We start from the raw sequence: 19,753 nt of genomic DNA on the forward strand, positions 1-19,753 counted from the left end.
CAAAAACATTTTTCTTCTAACCGCCAATCTTAAAAACTCAAGCTGGGATCTAAGAGGTGGGGTGGGTTTTCCATTCTCATACCTCATTACCAGTAAACATCAATTAATATATACTTGATTATGTAGCTGTAACTGATCCTTACTATTCTATTTTTTAATCTTGAAACCCGTTCGAATACAAGAGCCAAAAAATGCAAACCAGGCTACAGAGTTTACACAGCGATGACCCAGCGCCTATACACCGTAACTCAGCATAGGTGAGCACAAATCCAAAACATCTGACTAAAGCCACAAATGTTGCAAAACTAATAACCCAGATAAACGGTGAAGATATCACAGTTTAGAGGCAAACCCTCCCCAGACGACTGCATGGGTTGTTACCGTCCTCTGAACTCCTGCCAGCATCTTTTCAAGGAACGAGGTGCTCGGGGCTCCATGTATTATCCTAGACACAGTCACAAAAAGCCAGATAGGAAGGCTATTACCTCCCTATATTATCATATAGTATCTCTGTCATCACTTCCCTGGTGGCAAGCATACAGTATTGTGAATTTATATTTAACCTATGGCTTAAACGCTAGAAGGGCAGGAGTTTATCAAAATGGCTTTGAGCAACAACGTGTACTCCACCCACATATGCTACAAGCCAAGCCACCAGACCGGCTTAGATGAACCCAACTTGGAGCTGCCGCCTCTCCCTGGGATCAAGGCGGAAAGCAGTTTAAGTCAATAGCCATTCTGTAATGAAATGAGATTTTTAGAAGACTATCCTAAATTACAATTAGTTCACAATAATTAGCAAGGAACAACAACAACAAAAATAGCATTCATTCACTTAAAATGATTTTTAATGTTATAATGACTGGTACATAATTATACCAGAGAAGGGCTATTTAAAAGAAAGGAAAAAAGATAACTTCAAAAGAAGAGAATTCATTTGGTGTTTATTTGCTTCAGGGTTCTAATTACTCTGGAAACTAGCAACCCTCCTGATAGGATTACTGACACGAACGCAACTGCAGCTGCAAGGAACGCTGAGCGCATCAGTTTTTTAGCACCATTAAAACAGTCCTCTATAAATACCAGATGCATCTATCTATCTATTACTCTCCCTTCTCAGCACTTACTAGCCGAGCAGTCACACAGCATATCACAAAAATTAAATGTGTAGCTGTGGCAGAACTGGCGCAGTAGAGCAAGTAATTTGTATCAGGCTGTGTAAGAGTTTAAGTTTTATTATTAAGAATATGTCACAGATATACAGGCACCAGTTCATCTTTTTTCCCCTTATAGTTCAGATTTATACATTTATTAATAAAATCCAGATGGTCATTTCAACACCCTCATTTAGCAGAATAAGCTGGTCAAATCTGGTCAGAGTCGCATGGACTTCATGTGGCAAAGCAGAGAGCCCTGGCAACTTTAATTGTTGCCGTCTAGCGGAGATTTATGATGCTATCCATCCTGGTCCTAGCTAATAAATCACATCTTCCACCAGTCTTCCGTGGACAAGTTGGATGGAAAAGGCTGGTAGGTCTCATTAGTGCTCCCAAAAGTGGTGCAGAGGTAGGAAGGGAGCCATGAGGCTTGGCATTGCTTTCACTTTTGCTCACATGGATTCTCAGAGAATTGCTTTACCCGAGGGTGTTTTGAAAACCATCAAGAGAAGGTTTTTTCCTTAGGAACACAGATGGAGGAGCTTCGAGCTGGCATTCAGTTCTGGTCCCACCACAGATCTCGCATGCTCTTCTCATCAGGGTCTGGCAGGTACAACAGCCATACAAAACAATAGCTAAAAGAGCTAGAAAATATCTTCAAATGTCAAGGTTTTGCATTCTGTTCATCCCCCTTGCTTTTCTAGCCAGCTTGTAGGAAAAATAAATGTTGCAGGGCAGTTAGGCATTTTTTAGGTCCAATCTGAACAGCATCAAGAAGAAAAAAGTAGAAATGTTCTCTAAAATAATACATTTATCAAAACACAGGGACATGCCAAACTGGCAGTTTGACCTCTAACGGTCCTTGTGTGGTGACATCAGTGGAGAAATTAAACATCTTACGTTATACACTTAATAACTGTATTATTGTAAGACTTGCAAGAGAGGCAGGGAGCCTGCACTTACAACTACACCATAAGCGTCCTGATGCCTGGCAAGACAAATCAGACTGGGCACAAGTAGCACACCGGTGAAGAAAAGGTGAGTTCCGATATTTAATATCTTCATAAGTGATCTGGATGATGGGATCAAGTGTACCCTGATGGAGTTTGCCCATGATACCAAAGTCAGTGGGGAAGTGGACACTTCAGAAGGGAGAGCCACCCTGCAGGAAGACCTGGATAGGCTGGAAGAGTGGGCTAACAAAAACTTTATGAAGTTCAACAAGGACAAGTGTAAGGTCTTGAGCCTGTGAAAATATAATCCAGGACTGCAGCACAGTCTGGGATGTACCTGGCTGGGGAGCAGCTCTGTGGAAAGGGACCCATGGGTGCTGGTAGGTGACAACCTTAATGTGCACAAACAGTGTGCTGCTGCGGCAAAGAAAGCCGACAGGATGCTGGGCTTTATCAACAAGGGCAACACCAGCAGAGACAAAGTTGTCATTATCCCACTCTACTCAGTGCTTGTCAAGCTACACCTGGAATACTGCTCAGTTTTGGTCCCTGCTGTACAAAAATGATGTGGACAGGCTGGAGAGGGTCCAGAAAAGGGCCACGAAGATGGTCAAGGACTGGGACGCCTGCCATATGAGGAAGGGCTGAGAGAACTGGGTTTGTTCAGCCTTGAGAAAAGGCGGCTTAGGGGGAGACCTTATCACCATGTTCCAGTTTTTAAAGGGTGTCTACAAAGAAGATGAAGACTCCCTTTTTACAAGGAGTCACATGGAAAAGATGAGGGATAACGGGTCCTACTGCGGAGATGCTAACTAGACATAAGAGCAAAATTTTTCAGAATGAGAACCATCAGCCATTGGAATCATCTCCCCAGGGAAGTGGTGGATTCCCCACCATTGGACACTTTTAAGGTTTAGCTGGACAGGGTGCTGGGCCATCCTGTCTAGACCACACTTTTGCCAAGAAAGGTTGGATGAGATGATCCCTGAGGTCCCTTCCAACCTTGTATGGTCTATGATCTTTGCTGTCATCATTGGGCAGCTCTGCAATGTATACAAAAATATTGTTTGTCTAATTCATGTGAAAACATATTTACCTATCAGTAATGAAAACATTCCCCTACTCCTCATGCCAAGTGCATTCCCAACATAAAACAAAAAGAAAGTCTGCGTGCTAGAGCATAATGTACGGTACAGTGATCCAAGTTGAAATTACCTGGCTCAAGAAAAGGTGCTACGGTAGCAGAGCACAAAGCTTTTCCTCACAGAGGTAGGCTCCTCCGAGCTCCCTGGCTGGATTATGTTTCTCCACAACACACTGCAGAAGGCAGTGCAGACGTACCCAAAGACAAGGCAAACACAGCGGGTGCAGAGACACCAGGAAACAGCGAGACATTGGTCAGCAAGACAGCAAGCAGTCAGCACATTTCAGAGCTCAAATGCTCGCAGACTTGCAGCCAGCAAGGTACAGTCATCAGGTAGGATCTGAAGGAGACCGTAGGGCGACTTTGTGGTAGCTCTCAGGGAGCTCTTCCCAAGGAATAGCGGAGGTGATACCATAGACATGGGTGATGGGAGGTGGAATTGCAGCAATGGGGAATGACCTTGCTAGTCCATAAAAGCTGCCAGGGAGGGAGGGAACCTAAGAAGGGCTGGAACGAAAGAGAAGCAGCTTAGATTTCATATGCACACAAGAGCCAGGCCTGAAAAGCATTCCTGATTACCTTGTGAGGGGCAGTTTCCCAAAGATTGCAGAAGCTCGCCTTGCTTCTGCTTGCAGGCGTCACAGAGGCAGGTTCATAAAGACAGTAACGCTGGCCTGGAAATACCTGAAGTCTTCACTTATTTTTGTTGCATATGTAGCAGGAGGAAAAGACTGTATCATATCTTTGTTAATGACCTCCTTAATGAAAACAGAATGAGACAGTACTGCAAGCCCTAATTGCTGGCTAATGCTTAAAACAGCAAATAGTACCTATTTCTTGAGCAATCCGTTACATTAAGCACCACGCTTACTTCTTCCACACATTTCTGAGATGATGTTCAGCTTTCAAAGGGTAAGAAAGGGAATGAGAATGCTGCCTGCAGTCTCATAATAGCTTCAGTGGTGAAAAAGACACAGCTTCATGATTTCCAAAGTTGCTATTTTTGTACATGCTTGAAGAAAGCACAGTTTAACAAAACTTCACAATCAGCGATCCTCACAAAATGTTTGGCATGTATTTGCCAGTTTTTTACTAAGCTAATTCATTTATTTTAAAAGCAGCTTAGCAGAGATAACCACTCAGATTTATATTTGCGTTCTTCTGTATGATATTCTTCAGTAGAAATGAAATACTTGGGAGATAAAAACAATCATATTGTTTCATTAGCCTGAAATATTTCAGATAGAGACAGCAATAAAAATAGATAGCTTTTAGATATGAGCACAGCAGAAAAACTGTGTTTCATAGTGAGAGTTCAGAATGACTCCAGCAAATAACCTACTCTTCTAACAGAAAAAGTCCAAGTGAGGTCAGGTCAGCCCGGACCGACTCATTCAACTGATGAAGGTCTTATAGCTCTTTGAGCTCTGTGTGTTCTGCATCCTAATACACCAAGTTTCAGCGCTTCCCAGTGCTTGCTTTATCTCATAGGGAAAAGCAAACACAGGGGTAAATGTTTCCATAAACCTGAAAGACAGAGCCAACCTTATGATCTACATACATTATTTTCCCTGAAGGCAAGTCAAGTAGGATGCCATTCACGTGTAGATGTCTCAGTGTTCTTCCTCCTTCAGACTCCTGATGAGACATCACTCCTGACAGGAAACGTTTATGAATGTCCCTTTCTCCAAGTCATCACAAGATTTAAGGAAGTTTGTGGAAGTCAGCGTGAGCCCCAAATCAGATTTTAATCAATGCTTGACTGACCTCCTAATGCATTCATTTCATTGCAGAAAAGCTAAAACAGGCATTCTAGAACCAAAGCACTATCACATAAAGCAAGCAAGAAAACTCCAGACAAAATACTTATTTCCTTTTCATCCTGGAAAGTTACTAAGACTTCACTAGAATATTACACCACAACCTGGTAAAGCTTTTCAGTATGACCAGCACAGTACCCTGTGGCAGTCTATAATTCCGGCTTGTTGGTATTAACAAACAGGAGACAACTTAGAACTGAAAAAAGAACTAAAACAAAATAAATGATACACTGAACTTCGACAGCCTTTCAGATTCGAATGTTATTGGTGTGTATCACTGAGATTTAATTTTTAAACTTCTGAGGTACATCAGAAGTTATTTTGGGAACTTAAGCTATGAGGCACAGGCTGACATTTTGAGGTATCATTGGAAAGATTACAATGAAATGTTAAAGAGAAGAACTATTCCCTCTAGGCCAACTGAAACAGGAATGGTGCATTCTCATCTCTCCAAGTCCACCACAAACCCTAAATTGTACAACAGCACACTTCAATTATTCCCCTGCTTTCACTGTGCTAAAAATAAGACTGACATCATAAGCCAATTTTAACTAATATTATAAAGCTAAGTGCATGCCAATGTCAGTAAATGAAACGTAAAATTAATTGTGCTGCAGAAGAAAAAAGCCTTGTGAAAGAATTCACTGTAGTAGTAAACGGTGAGCGCTTTGTATGCCCTCAAGCTTCACTGAAGTCATTACTACTTAGATGTCATGAAGGCTAGTTTCACAAAGTCTTTTTCAACATGATGTTCATAATTTATTATCAGAAAGACACAAAAAGACAGCTAGCCAAACCCCGGGACTCACCGGGAGTTAGCTTCTCATGATTTCAAGGGGCAGTATTTGGCCTCAGACTTGCAGATGGAAGGATGTTTATAACTGAAGTTTTGACAGAACACAACATTGTCTGCTCTAGAGAGACAAAAGGTATCATTTTCTGAAATAAATACAAATGTCATGTTCTCAAAATGGGCCATCATTAACCTAGAGAGCTGAAACCTGAACATGAAAGTAAACAGATCAGAGGAACTTTTGATAACTGGCACTCAGCATATCGGCTTTCTACACAGTCTCAAATCACTACTGCTCACTTCCCTGGCCGAACAAGATTTGACTGCTGATAGCAATATACTCCCAGGGCAACTATGGATGGGTCAACTGACTCCTGTATGTTACCTTCATGCTTTAATTACAATTTCAGGTAGAGTAAGTCTCTTCTGGTGGTGATTGCATTAAGAAACAGGAGGCAGGCAGGTAAGGTTTGCAGGACGGCACAGCGAGGGAGCAAAAATACTAACTTGCAAAACCTTTTTTTTAAAAAAAAAACCACAACCCCCCCCCAAAAAAAACCAAAATACAAAACAAAACAAAAAAGCAAAAAAACTAATAACTTGTAAAACCAAGAGAAAACCAAGATGATGTTGAAATCCACAGGAGAGACCAGATCCTTTTAGACTTCTTCCTCTCTTAAAAAGTCACTTTTTTCTCACAACAACTGCAGTTTTAAGTGGTTAATCAAGCAATAAGGGAGGACTGAATTCGATGCACAACAGTTTTAGGACCAGAAGCTGAAAGTGCAGCGATAAGTTGTTCCATGCTTCCCGAGGGTGTGCAAAATGCAGGTCTGAGTGAGTCACCGGACAGGCAGGGGAGTTCTGGGACACAAATGGCCAATTTAAAAGCATACTAATGTCCACTGAAGGGAATGACAATTAGAAGTGCAAGCTGTGTCTTAGGGGTGAGATGAAGACACAATGAGGAGATGCAGCTGTTCGGAAGGAAATGTGTTGAGCTGGGATCACTTTGTATCTTTTATCTGTGCTCTACCACAGAGATCCTGACTCTGCTACAAAAATATTGACCATACTTTTGTTGAAGATGGTTTCAAACCGATCTAGGTATCACATGAATACATTCTTATGTATAAAACATGGCCTTTGAACTCCCTGTGTCTTGGTCCTATTCTGTAGAGGGGATTTTTGCCTACTACACAGGGATGAACACTATGAAGTGTTAGCAAAATGCTGTGACTAGCTGGTGCTGGAGAACGAAGAAGCATTAACAGTCAGCCTTTTCCCAACGCTGCTCTTGATCAAAAGAGGTTACACTAAACATCCATAACTATAGCAGAGTTATAATTAGTAAGTGTAATAATAATAATTTTCAGAACATCTGTGGCCGTGCTAAGACCACCAGTTTGTCAAACGCTTAAGACAGCCAGTAACGTTGCTCTGTAAGCTTGTAGCCTGTGGTGCTTACATGCCAAGGTTTTTGCATATGTGCTCACGTTTGAAGAACTGGTTCCCAACACTGTGGCCACGGAACTCCATCACCATACATAATTTAACATGGCCACGTGAAATTTAGTTTAATATGCAAAGCAAAGATCACATGAAGTGATAAACCTTTAATGTCAGTGGAGTTGAAGGTGACACACTACCATAAAACAAAAACACATAAAGCAGTATTTGTTCTTCCTGTCATCCTCTGCTAGACGACTTGATAACAAAATGACACACATGTATTTCCAGACTTAATCTGGATGCACAACAAAGCCTAAAACTTAAACCAACAGGCCTCAAGGATCTGGATCCAAGAATAGACTGTGCCAAGAGAAAACAGTGAAATCTGATGATTACACTTTTCAAAAGAATGATCCCTCAAATGTGTCATGCCAAGATTATAAATGTAACTGAATATCCACAGAACCTACAGGCAAAATTTAAAATAGAAACCAGCCTTTAAATACAAGAATTTCAACCTGAGCCAAAGCTGAGTGTATTTTTCTTTAAAAACAACTTTTGCTAGTTGCTTATTTTCAGTGTATTAGTCATTAATATTGACACTGACCAGTAGCTTCTTCTTGCTTACACCCAATTTAAAAGAAATAATAATAATAATAATTAAAAAGTCTTATACCTACCGGAAAACCAACTTTCTTTCCCTACCAATTTTGACCTTTTCTGTTTGGAAGACATTGATTTTTTTTTTTTTACCGCCTGTTTCTAATGGAGCTTGAAATTAACACGGCTTTTTGTTTACCTCCTAATTTGTGCACCACCATCATCAGCGCTGTCAGCACAGCTCTGGGAATAGGGCTTGTTTACTGCTTCTGCATAACCAGCAGAAGGAGCATAGGAGCAGAAAATAGGTTTGGTTTAGAGTTTTGTCTTTATTTAGTTTTTTTGACCAGGTCCTTTCATAAGTTATATATTAATGACTTGAGAGATAATGTGGCCCATTTTGTCAATATTTCTTAAATGGAACATAGAAAGACTTGAGCTAGCTCGGGGATATGTTGAATTCCTCTGGCACATATATCATAAAAAGTTGGTGGTATTGTTGTGCCAGTCCGAAGCATCTGTCAGCCATACGCACAGTGGGAGTTTCAGTGAGACCTTGCACCACCTGGAATAGCAGCTACAGAAGTCCCACAGCAACTCATTCTCCAAGGAGCTGCTTTGTCCTAATCTCTGCATTAAGACAGGCTCCAATATCAGAGCCCTTGAAGTGGTGCAGGAACAACGTGATCTCCTCTTCACAGAGATGAATCAAATACTCAGGACCAGTATGCAGGCTTGTATTCTTGAAGACGTGCAGCCTTACCATCTCTGTAAGAATAAGCTTATTTATCTTGGTCACTGCTGAAGTGCATGGGCCAGGGTCTGGTGACACATAAATCAATTTGAGTAAGTTACCATCCCATTATCCTGTCCATCAGCAGCTGTATGGTTGCTACATTATATGTCCAATTAGTATTATAATAGGTCATTGTATAGCTGACATTTGTGATACACTATCAAACCATTAATATTGCCAACTAAAAATAACTCCATCCATTTTCCATATAAATTATATGGACTATAAATTCTACGTACTGATGTTGTTTCAGTGAAAAGGGATGGACTACATGATCTGTGAAACCTGGTTCATCTGTTTTCCATTACTATTCGACCTAGATTTTTTCCCTAAGAACCTTTCTAATTCAAGGCAAGAGAGAACAATTCTATTCCCAAACATCCCCATGCTGTGACACCATCCACTCTTGTACGAATGCTGGCATAATCTGTACAAGTAAGAAAACTATTCATTTATAAAAATATTCTAAACAGTTGCTTTATTTTGTTTTTCAAACCAGATCCACCTCTAAAGTATTATACCCACAAAAACATACAAGTCTGACCACCTGCCTCAAGAACGTGTTTCTTGTTGTTCCTGTCAGAAACATACCCTTTTCCCCAAATACAGCACAACTTCCTACTTTGCTCCCCAGTTTCCTCCTGCTTATCATATACCATTTGATTACTCAAAATTTAGCACTGTGTTTATTCAATGCCTTTGATGATGTGCAACATATCTAATCATTAGGTATTCCTGAATAAAAATCCGATTTCATTCCTTGTGAAGGATCAAGAGCTGTGTTTTAAATACAGCAGTGCGGTATGCTGAAAACCATGCCTTACTTGCTCTGTCAACTGTGCTTCTATGTTAAAAAAGTACCTTTTAGTAAACTCAAACATACAGCCTATTCCAGTTGTTTCTTTTTCTGTACTCTCTCCACTCCCCAGATGACAGTCTTGTTGATTTCTGATTGTATCTTCATGCCTAAAGCCTTTTTCCCCTACAGAAGGTCATTAAATTTCAGAGGGTTTTTTTTCTGCATGATGCTACCAAAATTAGTTTGTCTCTCAGCACCGCCCTGTTAGCATCCCAGAGACTTAAACAATTTTGCTTCCTCTGGAGACAGAAACTCAGAAAGGTCATCTCTTGACCCAACCAGACTGTGCATATGCACTCTGTATCCCCTAGCTTGTCTATGGGCTCTGTATAAATCATTATCAAGCAGTTGAAAGATGAAAGCTAATCTGATTCTTAATGCACATCTGGGGAAAAAACTCAACAAAAGCAACACCAGAAACCAAAACACCACAACAAAACAAAGCCTGGGGACTTACTTATTCTTCAGCTGAAAAAAAACCTGTAAGGTATGAGCAAAAAAGAAACCTTAAAAAATGCAGCTCCGGGCCTCCTAAATTGACCCTAGGAGGAAGCATCAAATCCAAGGAGGAGGACAGGTTGACTAGCCTTGGAAAGCGAGTCACTTGGCCTTTTGAGGAGAGTGGATGCCCTGGTGGCAGGTTTGTGATGGGGAGACTTGTCCATTAGTGGGCATGTTAGAAAAGCACATTCATTTCCTAAGCCATCCAATCTGATTTCAATCATCTGTTTACTTCTGGCCTCAGCTACATGGAAGAAATAACAACAGAGACTGCTAGAAGTCTCCTGAGCAATCCAGACTCAGTGGATTTTCTCAAAAATGGTTTAAATAAAAGATACTTGGACCACACCACAAGCACAGTAGGTCAATTTGGGACCTAACGGTGTCTCAGAAGAGAAATTTGCCTGCAGAACATTAGAACAGGATTCTGTCCTCTTCCTCTGTAATCATATAGCTGGAACCATTAATAGTAAACATTTGTCATCTCTTTGCAAATAAAATAGAAGGACATCTCCTATTCTAACAACTCTGTGGTTAATACAGATGCCTGGAGCGATGGGATGTGGTGCTCTTCATTGTCATTGTTGTAGCATTGTACATCTGGTTAACCAGCTCATTCAGGCCACTGCCAAAGGCTGAATGTTAGTCTAAATGGACTATGGTCTGATTGGGAAAACCAATCTCACATGTAGCTTATCCCTGAAGCTCAAAAGCAGATCTCTAAGCAGATTCCTGGTCTTAGGCTCATAGGATTCAGATTAAGTTAGAAGTATGCTGGAAGGACTTCCATAAGCATTTAGTAAAGGTTTACTAAACTAAGTTGGTTTGCAACAGCATGTGAGTATCTACCAGGGCACAAAATCAAAAGATCTTAAAGGCATAATCTTAAAATAATGAAAATTATTCAAGTTTGTATTCTTATCCACTGCTCTTAGAATAATTGTCTTATAAACAGATTCATGCATTTGTCTGTTTTCATTTCAATTTTTGTCAAAGACTGATGTACCAGAATGTTAATGTTATATAATTATATATTCTGTAAATTAAAGCAGCATGGCGTACTGGTTGGGAATAGCACATTTCACACTTCATTACTTCTGCTGCAACTCAACCAATGTTAAGTTCTGAATCTTCTGTTTCCAGTAGTCAGGGTTTCTTCAGTTGTTACTTTTTTTAAAAAGTATTTCTGTTCCACAGTTCTTTGCTGCTTATCCACAAGCTATACTGTCCTCAGCAACGGACACGTGGATGGCAAAGATGGAAGTCTCATGATTTCCTCTAGCAGCAAACAGAGAAAACAATGGAAGTGAATGGTAGGTTTAGGAAATGTATATGTGTATCACAACGTATCATAGCAGAGGGGACAGAACTGCCACCAGTGGTGCAAAGTTCAGACTACCATAGAAATGTTACAGCAAATGGACCCAAGAGCCCGACTATTGTATTTTTAAACCACAGCGTGTGTCCCAAATTCACCAGTTAACATAAATACCATGTTGTGAGATTTCTAGCAGGTCATGAAACTGTAAGGTGAATTTTTAAATACAGAAGATGATTCAAACTGATCTGCAGAAACATACACAAAGAGTATGCTTGGTAACTTAAGAGTCCTGAAATACTAATAACAACTACCTCCAACTTTGACACCTCCGAAAAATGTAATTTCTACTGGCCCTTCAAACACACAATAACCACCCAGGAATGTGCTTTTTTGCTAACACAGCTATAAAAAGATTAAACCAAGATGCCACTGAAATCCACACCTTTCTTTACCTCTTAGCACATTTCTATGTTCATCTGGAGACAGTTTTGATACTAGCAGTGAGAAAAGGAGAGAGTAACTTTGATTTATTTTGATTTGTCCTCCAGAAGGAAGTCACAGTGCATTATAAACTTTTCATTTGTCTCACAAAAGCCAGATTTGCTGAGTGCAAATCAGTAATGTTGTCAGAGTGGCTGAGGTATTCAACTGTAAACGTGTTTAGAGTTGTGGGTCACCTTTAAAAGACAAAAATATTTGGATTTATTCACATGGGTTTAAAAATTTATGAATGATGGAACTGTAAGACACCACCTCTAACCATATCACAAATGGGACTGTTGGTACGTTGCAATGCAAAGCTTAAAGCTGCACATATGGATTTTCCAAGCAGCAGGAGTGCCCTACGCTCCCACCAGTCACACCCTGCGGCGTGTGAGCTTCTATTACGTGTCACAGCAGAAGCACCCTCTCAGATGTGAAACCTGCCCTCATCCAGATCACAGACAGCTCAGCACAGAGTCTTTGGTTTTGGTTTGGCTTCTAACTATGAAGCAGATAGTATGTAACAACATCTGCTGCTTTCAAAGTCACATGTGACATGCAGGGACAGCATTAGCAGGCTGACCATAAGGTCCTTCTCTGTGAGGTTCTGTGAAGCACTCTTTTTCACTTTACATTTTAACTCATTCTGAAGTAGGACCCCTTACTGAAGCTGAAGGTTACACTATGCTAACACCACAACAATTACCCAGGGATGCAGTTAAACACTTTTTCCCATATTTCAAAGCAGATGAACTCTTTTTCAATGGAATAAACAAAAAAACCTGCCATCACTGCAATGCCACAGCAGCTTCTATTTAAGTAACTTCTATCATCTCCTTGTGCTTACAAGCACTATGAAATACCGAGACTCACAATACCATCAGATTTTATGTATGGACTACCAAGGCAAATAAGGGTTAAGTTTCCAGTATGGTATGGCCCAGGAAGCCCAGAGCAGAAATAGAGCCAAGATGTCCTGAATGGCAGTCCTACACTGTAACCCCAAGCACATCCTTCCATAAAGGTACTTTATTTCAAGATGCACATTTTTCTTTCCAACTTGGCAGTTTGGCTTCTTTTTGAGACCTTTAATTATAGCTCAAATTATGTCCAATTTATTTTTCCATGGCTGTTTTTTTTCCTGTCTAGGGCTCCACTGTGTTTTCCTCTCTCCAGAAACACTAAATGCTTTAAAATCTCTTTTGTTGTTAGCAAGCAGGAAAAGAGGAGAATTTCTTGAGAATGTGTTTCTCTCCACTGAGAAAACAAAACAGATGTTGTGCTCTCCTCGGGGAGAAGGAGGGGGAGGAGAACATCAATTCATCCCACTCCTACCAGTGTGATGCCAGCAATAGATGCCCAGAGCCTGGGGAGGGATCACAGGTCAGCAGGAGAGTACCTGAAGAGCAGCACAAGGGAATTCCAGCCACTCCAGCCAGTAAGTCAGCTTCACTGGGGGCCCAGCTTAAATGCCTCAGTGTTAACACACATAGCATGGGGAACAAACAAGAGGAGTTAGGGACATGCGGATGCCAGCAGGGCTATGACCTTACTGGCATCATGAAGATGTGGTGGGATGGCTCTTATGAGTGTTGGAATGGAAGGATACAGGCTAATTTAGGAAGGACAGGCAGGGGACACGAGGAGGGGGTGTAACCCTCTCTGTTAATGACCAGCTGGAGTGCATGGAGCTCTGCATGGGGACAGGTGACATTACAGTGGGGACCTGCTACAGGCCACCCAACCAGGAAGACAATGCAGAGGAGGCCTTCTGTGGGCAGATAGGGCAGCCTCATGTTCACAAGCCCCTGGTCCTCATGGGGGACTGCAGCCACCCCGATATCTGTTGGAGGGACAACACAGCAGGGCATAAGCAATCCAGGAGGTTCCTGGAATACATTAACGATAAAGTCCTTCTCCAAGTGATAGAGGAGACAATGAGGAGAGGTGCCATGCTGGACCTTGTTCCCACCAACAAGGAGGGGCTGCTGGGGAATGTGAAGCTCAAGGGCAGACTTGGCTGCAGTGACCATGACATGGTGGAGTTCAAGACCCTTAGGGCAGTGAGGAGGGCTTACAGCAAGATCACTGCCCTGCACTTCAGGAGAGCAGACTTTGGCCTCTTCATGTATCTGCTTGGTAGAGAACCATGGGATAAAGCCCTGCAGGGAAGAGGGGCCCAAGATGGCGACAGACATCAAGGGCAACAAGAAAAGCTTCTACATGTGCACTGGTGATAAAAAGAAGATTAGGGAAAATGTGGGCCTTCTCTGGAAGGAAACAGGAGACCTGGTTACCTGGGATATAGAGAAACCTGAGGTACTCAATGACTTTTTTGCCTCAGTCTTCACCAGCAAGTGCTCCAGCCACACCACCCAAGTCACAGAAGGCAAAGACAGGGACTTGGAGAATGAAGAACTGCCCGCTGTAGCAGAAGATCAGGTTTGAGATGATCTAAAGAACCTGAAGGTGCACAAGTCCATGGGATCTGATGAGATGGGTCTTGAGGGAACTGGTGGATGAAGTGGCTAAGCCACTGTCCATCATATTTGAGAAGTTGTGGTAGTCTGGTCAAGTTCCCCCTGACTGGGAAAGGGGAAGCATAACCCCCATTTTTAAAAAGGGAAGAAAGGAAGACTTGGGGAACTACAGGCCAGTCAGTCTCACCTCCATGCCCAGCAAGACCATGCAGCAGATTCTCCTGGAAACTGCTATGGCACATGGGAAATAAGGAGGTGATTGGTGACACTAAGGGTACATTGTGCTTGACAAATCTGGTGGCCTTCCATGATGGGGTTACAGCGCTGGTGGATAAGGGAAGAGCAACTGACATCATCTACCTGGACTTGCACAAAGCGCTTGACACAGTCCCACACGACATCCTTGTCTCTAAATTGGAGAGACATGGATTTGATGGGTGGACCATTCAGTGGTTAAGGAACTGGCTGGATGGCTGCACTCAAAGAGTTGCAGTCAGCCTACAACAAACCTGGAGAGGGACTTTTTACAAGGGCATGTAGTGATAGGACAAGGGGGAATGGCTTTAGGCTGAAAGGGAGTAGATTTAGATTAGATATTAGGAAGAAATTCTTCACTGTCAGGGTGGTGAAGCGCTGGCACAGGTTGCCCACAGTAGCTGTGGATGTCCCATCCCTGGCAGTGCTCAAGGCCAGGCTGGATGGGGCTTTGAGCAACCTGATCTGGTGGAAGGTGTCCCTGCCCCTGGCACAGGGGGTGGAATCAGATGATCTTTAATGCCCCCTCCAACCCAACCCATTCTATGATTCACAGCAGGTGTGAGCAAAGGCTGCTTTGTACGTGGAGAGGAAAAGAACAGCATTAAAGCAGCACCAATGGCAGATCCATTTGGTTTTTGAGCAAGAAAGAGAAGTTCATCCACCTAAAGAAAAGAAAGGATATGGGAAAAGCAGTAGGGAAAATAACACCCTGCTTCGCATTGGCAAGAGGAGTAAGGGCTACTGCCAACTTTCCCAATATTAATCTAGCGTTTCCCTTAAAGCAACAGATCCACAAACTAGGGAGTGGCATGAAAACGTCTGCTTTGGTTTTTTAAAAGGTTTAATGCTTCAGCCTGAAACCACGAATAGTCTAAACACTCATATTCCCAAAACATCCAGGGCAAAATATGGGTTCCTTTAAACCTCATTATTTCTGAAGGGGGTCACACTGGACTTTTTAATACTTTAGGCTGACATTACTGGGTAACTTTCACAACCTGAAAGATTTCCTAAGCCCTTCACTGCGACTTCAAAAGACAATTTTAAAAAATCCAGAGCATAATAAGAAACAATTACTGAAATATAATTTCACCTTTTGAAACACTTCCTTTGTGTACATGTGAATACACAGTTAATAAATAATCACATTCGTCTTAACAGCAGTAAATCGTAGACAACTCGGAGTCACTGTATAAGTATTTGCAGAAAACAGCCCATTGCATATGGCAATAATTACGCAGAAACTGGCACAGTTAGTTCCAACCATTGATTTGATACTGGCCTCACTTAAGATGAAACAGTCACACTCAGTCTGTATCACACAGGGAAAGAAAGGTCAGAGCAGCTTCCTCCATCCCTGTGAAGACTGGTCTACTAACATAAAGAAAAGAAAAATGGTTTCCTTTGGAGTTTTATGGAGTTTTATTTTTTGTACTCTCACAGATCAAAAAGTATCTTTTCCTGCATGAACTAAGTCATGTTTGCATAAATGTCAGCTCACTTTTAAGGACAGTCTTGCACTACAGGCAGCCAGTCTTATCTGCAGAGCTTAATTTAAAAAACAGGGGACATCAAATGAGCTGGTCCCAACGCTGCTTCCAAGATAAAATTTAAGAAGGGACAGGTGTTCACAGGCATTATTTATACTCAAACGCAGGCCCAGATGTATCCCTAGAATCTCCAAACTCCTTCTGTCACCCTCTCCTGGCATCTTCTTTCTTTTATGTGGGAATAACGCTACAGCAAACAAACCCCTGTCCACTTGGGAACGAAGTGCTATGGTATTTAGATACAATTTTACTTGTTTAATTCACCTGTTTAATTTTGATAGATGCATTTTGACAAGTTCTCAGTGAGCAAAACTGGCTGTTCACACAGGGGGTCAGGGGTGCTGGAGAACAGGCAAGATTGCTGTACACCCACATTTATAAAGAGGCAACAGGCAAACACTGCTCAGAATTGCTGAGAAGCGTTACCATATTGCGTCATGAAACATCATAGCTGTATAAATGTGTGATATCACCACTAAGTGCAGCAGGGAATCAGTGGAGTCCAGCACCAGAGGCACAGGAGGAGAAAACCAAGCCAAAGTTACAGCAGCAGGCCTCTTCAGAGACACATGCTCCCAGGGACAGTATGCCTTGGAGATGACACCACAGGACGGTAATCCAGCAGATTGTATACTGATGCACAACAGAGTGCTGACTTCTGTTCTTTGCATTAATTATGGCAGAGCTGCACTGGAACAACTCAGGCAGGGCACGGTTATATCTGCACAAACTTTTTACCGCAAATAACGGTGTCAGAGTATTGCAAACAAACCCCTCCTCCTCTGAGGACTGGGAAAAATTAAAAGATAATTCTCTTTGTTTTGAGTTGCTTTTGGCTGAGCAGTGAGGCCAGCCAGAGTCTGGAAGTGGAAATGTTGCCCTGAATAACTACCAGCAATATTCTAAGAATCCAATTCAGTTTTTCACAGGAACACTATTCTAAAGCAATGGAAAATTAAAATCCTGATCGTTTTCATTTTGTGCGATCAGTTTCTAACTGCAAATAGCCATTGTGGCCCCAGTGGCACCTTTCTGACCCAGTGTGTGCTGTGTCAGTACTGCTGCTCTGCAGTGGCCAGGAGGGCACTGGCTCAGTCTCCTTATGTCAGTGGCAGACCATGAAATCTCAGGGAAGCAGGCAACTTAATCAGATCCTATTGAGATATGCTTGGTAAGAATAGCAAAAAGGACCCCAAGTCCACTTCACCTTTTTACTCTCTTTCCAGTGAAATGAAAACCGTTCTGCTGCATGCATGAACCTCCGAAAATACTGAAGAACCATGCTAGGTTTGTCTCCATTACCCAAATGCACTCTGTTTTTTCTACTCTTGAGAAATAAACAGATTAATAAGTTTGGTCCATCAAACAATAAATAATTTGTGTGCACAAACAGATTTGATTCACAACAGTCCAATGGTGCATGCTACCAATGCGGCAAGCTACCTGCTGTAAATGCAATACGCTCTCCAGCTATAGGAAAGCAAAGGGGTACAGCTGCTGAAGGGTGATGTGAAATTAAAGAGGGAATGAAACGTGTGATCTTATTTAATCACACCTGGTGCTTCAATTTTTCAGTAACAGCACCCTGCTAGACTGTGTCAAATCAGTTCTACAAAGAAAAAAATTATGGATGGAAAATGAATTAACTCTTTCATCCCTGCTGTTAATACATTATAGCAGTGAGAGACATCTTTAGCAGTGGCTGTTAAGAATCCTTTTTTCTCAGATGAAAGGTGCTTGGCACCTGGCTAAATGGAGCTCAGTGGATGACAGCACTTCTGTGCCAGCAGGTGAGCATGTGCCCTCCACACTAACAGAAGCACAAATTTGAGTGTCTGTATAACCTATTATTATACACAAGAAACCTTCCCAATCAGAATCAACTTGAGGGATTGAAGTGCCAGACTGGGACCAGTCGTTTCTATTTGTTTCCTTAGGTGGGTTGCACATATGTGCAGAGAGGCAGACAGAGGAAGCAGGACAGCCGGGGACAGCAGAATGTGAAAGGGCAGAAAGCAGCGCTTCCCTTCCCTTGGATGCCTTGCTCAGCACAGATTTCCTGTAAGAGGAAAATTTATTCCAGCATTTACCTGGTTTCACCTTACTTTTGGGCTTCCCTTTTTGAAGATTTTTGTTTGTTTGTTTGAAGTCTTATTTTGCGGTTTGGGTAAATATTAAACATCAAACAGAATTTGATTCTGCAGGCATTGCATTATGTGATTACTATGTCCCATTGGCTAGTCAGACACTTTCCCAGTGTGCCCTATGTACTAATAAATCACTCGTGGTAATAGATAGCAAGGTGCTCTAATCTAATGTACAAAATGGTAATTGTGGTCAAATGTTCCATTCTTCAGGGAAAAGGGAAAAAATAATCCTTCTATATGATTTCACTCAGCAGCAGAAAATAAAAAGCTGAGGTATAATTAGCTTCACATAACCATCTTTATATTAGTTTCACAGAGAAGAAAATCAAACATGAAAAATAACTAACAGGCTCCCATTCCGGTCTCCTCATTGAATTAATGTCACCAGTACAGCCCTGGATAAAGTAAGATATACAAGGCTACTGTCTGGATGAGCTGCGTGCTTGGCGAGTAGTTCATTTTTAGAAAGGGAAATTTCTTTATGCAAGTGTTACCTATTTAAGAAATTGGTATTTATTAGGACAATATTGTCTCAAGAGATGTCTAGTTTTTACAACATGAATTCAGCCAATTTACTGAAAAACTAAGGCATTAAAGCAACTACCTCAGAACAGTTTTAAGAACATCTTAGCCTCTTCATCATTACTTGTATAACTCATACTCAAGGAGATTATCACACCAAGGAGCATTTTTTTTTTTTAATAAATAAAAAGGTATTGTAAAAGACCTCCATAAATAGAAGATGCTAACACTGCAACATAAGGGATTAATTTAAACCAGGGTTATTTAAAATGCTGAATATAATCACAGTTCAAATTAACAAAAAGGAACCCTTGGTTTAAATCAGTTTTATTCTTGTTTTGCATTTTTAATTTGTGTTTTCCTTTGGTGGGCAGAACCATAGAGAGAACTGAAGGGGATTTCAGAAAGACTGTCTAGTCTACCCCTCCTTGAGGCAAAGACAAACATCCTCACAGTTGCCTCTTACCTATTCCTCACACCTACAGCCCTCCTCTACTCTCATTCCCCCTAAATACTTCACTGTAATATGCTTACGCTAAGTTTCTAATACACAAACTAAACCTCCTTAGGTGCAAACTGAACTAATTACTTTCTCTTTTACCTTTGGGTAGGTAGAAAGGGCATAGGTAAACACCACTATGATTTTATATTACAAATCCTTCAATATACCTGAAAGATTTTGCCTCTTTCCAACTTTGTCCTTGCATCCTGGACCTAACTTTTTCAATATTTCCTCACTGGTCTTTTCTAAATCTCTGCTCACTCCTACAGCTCTCTTCTTGGCTGTCTCCAGTCTGTCTATACTGTCTCATGGTGTGAAGCCGGCTCTGGACACTATCCCAGCAAAGCGACAGAGCCAACACAAAAGAGTTAAGAATTTCCTATGGCTTACATGCAAGACTCCCACTTATAGTGAA

General features: G+C 41.5%; 1 protein-coding gene across 3 annotated transcripts in view; it reads right to left on the bottom strand.

Annotated features, from left to right (window-relative positions):
• The window catches only part of SAMD12 (sterile alpha motif domain containing 12), a 174,098-nt gene that overhangs the window by 46,839 nt on the left and 107,506 nt on the right, over window positions 1-19,753 (bottom strand). Inside the window, exon 6 of one of the 3 annotated variants that reach the window (XM_040586125.1) lies at window positions 10,028-11,353. The exons of the other annotated variants lie outside the window; for them this stretch is intronic. Coding sequence (XP_040442059.1) covers window positions 11,295-11,353 — 59 coding nt within the window. The 3' untranslated portion in view covers window positions 10,028-11,294. Of the gene's footprint in view, window positions 1-10,027; window positions 11,354-19,753 lie in introns of those variants that run through there. 3 annotated transcript variants of the gene reach the window in all.

The sequence above is a fragment of the Falco naumanni genome, chromosome 3 (genome assembly GCF_017639655.2).
Source record: "Falco naumanni isolate bFalNau1 chromosome 3, bFalNau1.pat, whole genome shotgun sequence".
In the NCBI taxonomy this organism is placed as follows: Eukaryota; Metazoa; Chordata; class Aves; order Falconiformes; family Falconidae; genus Falco; species Falco naumanni.